The 491-nt window shown below is 55.4% G+C and overlaps 1 protein-coding gene across 1 annotated transcript; it reads right to left on the bottom strand.

Annotated features, from left to right (window-relative positions):
* Positions 1-206: 206 nt before the first annotated feature.
* LOC111645455 (ATP-sensitive inward rectifier potassium channel 8-like) lies at positions 207-474 on the bottom strand (the record flags this gene model as incomplete). Its single annotated transcript, XM_023394675.2, has 1 exon — positions 207-474. A coding segment is annotated over exon 1 (246 nt), but the record flags the coding sequence as incomplete, so codon positions are not given.
* Between the last annotated feature and the right edge of the window lie 17 nt (positions 475-491).

The following is a 491-nucleotide window of genomic DNA, read 5'->3' as shown; positions in this document are numbered from 1 at the left end:
ACGAATGTTTCTGATGCGCCAGTTTGTTCTGCAGCTGAAACATGAAGGAAAAAATCAACAGCCCTGACTTTAACTGAGCTCTGACACCTTCGGACCTGGACCTTGACTCTGGACATGGATCTGGACCTCGTAGACCCGAACAGCTTTATGCTACATGAGCAAACGGCTGCTGATGAAGACCATGTGATACGGCTGAAAGCCTTTACCTGCAGCTGCACGGTGGCAGAGATGATCATACTCTTCCTCAGGTCTCCGAGTCTGAACATGAAGGTCGGCCGGCCGTTTCGAGGAGCGATGACAGCGTGTCTGGAGAAGATGAGCGTCTCCGCTCGCCGGTTGGCCTGGGCCGTCTTCATGAAGACGCAGCCCAGCATCACGGCGTTGATGATGAGACCCAGGATGTTCTGGATGATCAACACGGTGATGGCCAGAGGACACTCCTCCGTCACCATCCTGCCGCCAAAACCGATGGTCACCTGGGGGGGGGGGGG

This window comes from Seriola lalandi, unplaced genomic scaffold (assembly GCF_002814215.2).
Source record: "Seriola lalandi dorsalis isolate HSWRI2012SDOR001 ecotype SW California unplaced genomic scaffold, Sedor1 jcf7180002018019, whole genome shotgun sequence".
In the NCBI taxonomy this organism is placed as follows: Eukaryota; Metazoa; Chordata; class Actinopteri; order Carangiformes; family Carangidae; genus Seriola; species Seriola lalandi.
Note: the sequence above shows the minus strand (reverse complement) of the source record. Positions and strands in the feature narration are given on the sequence as shown.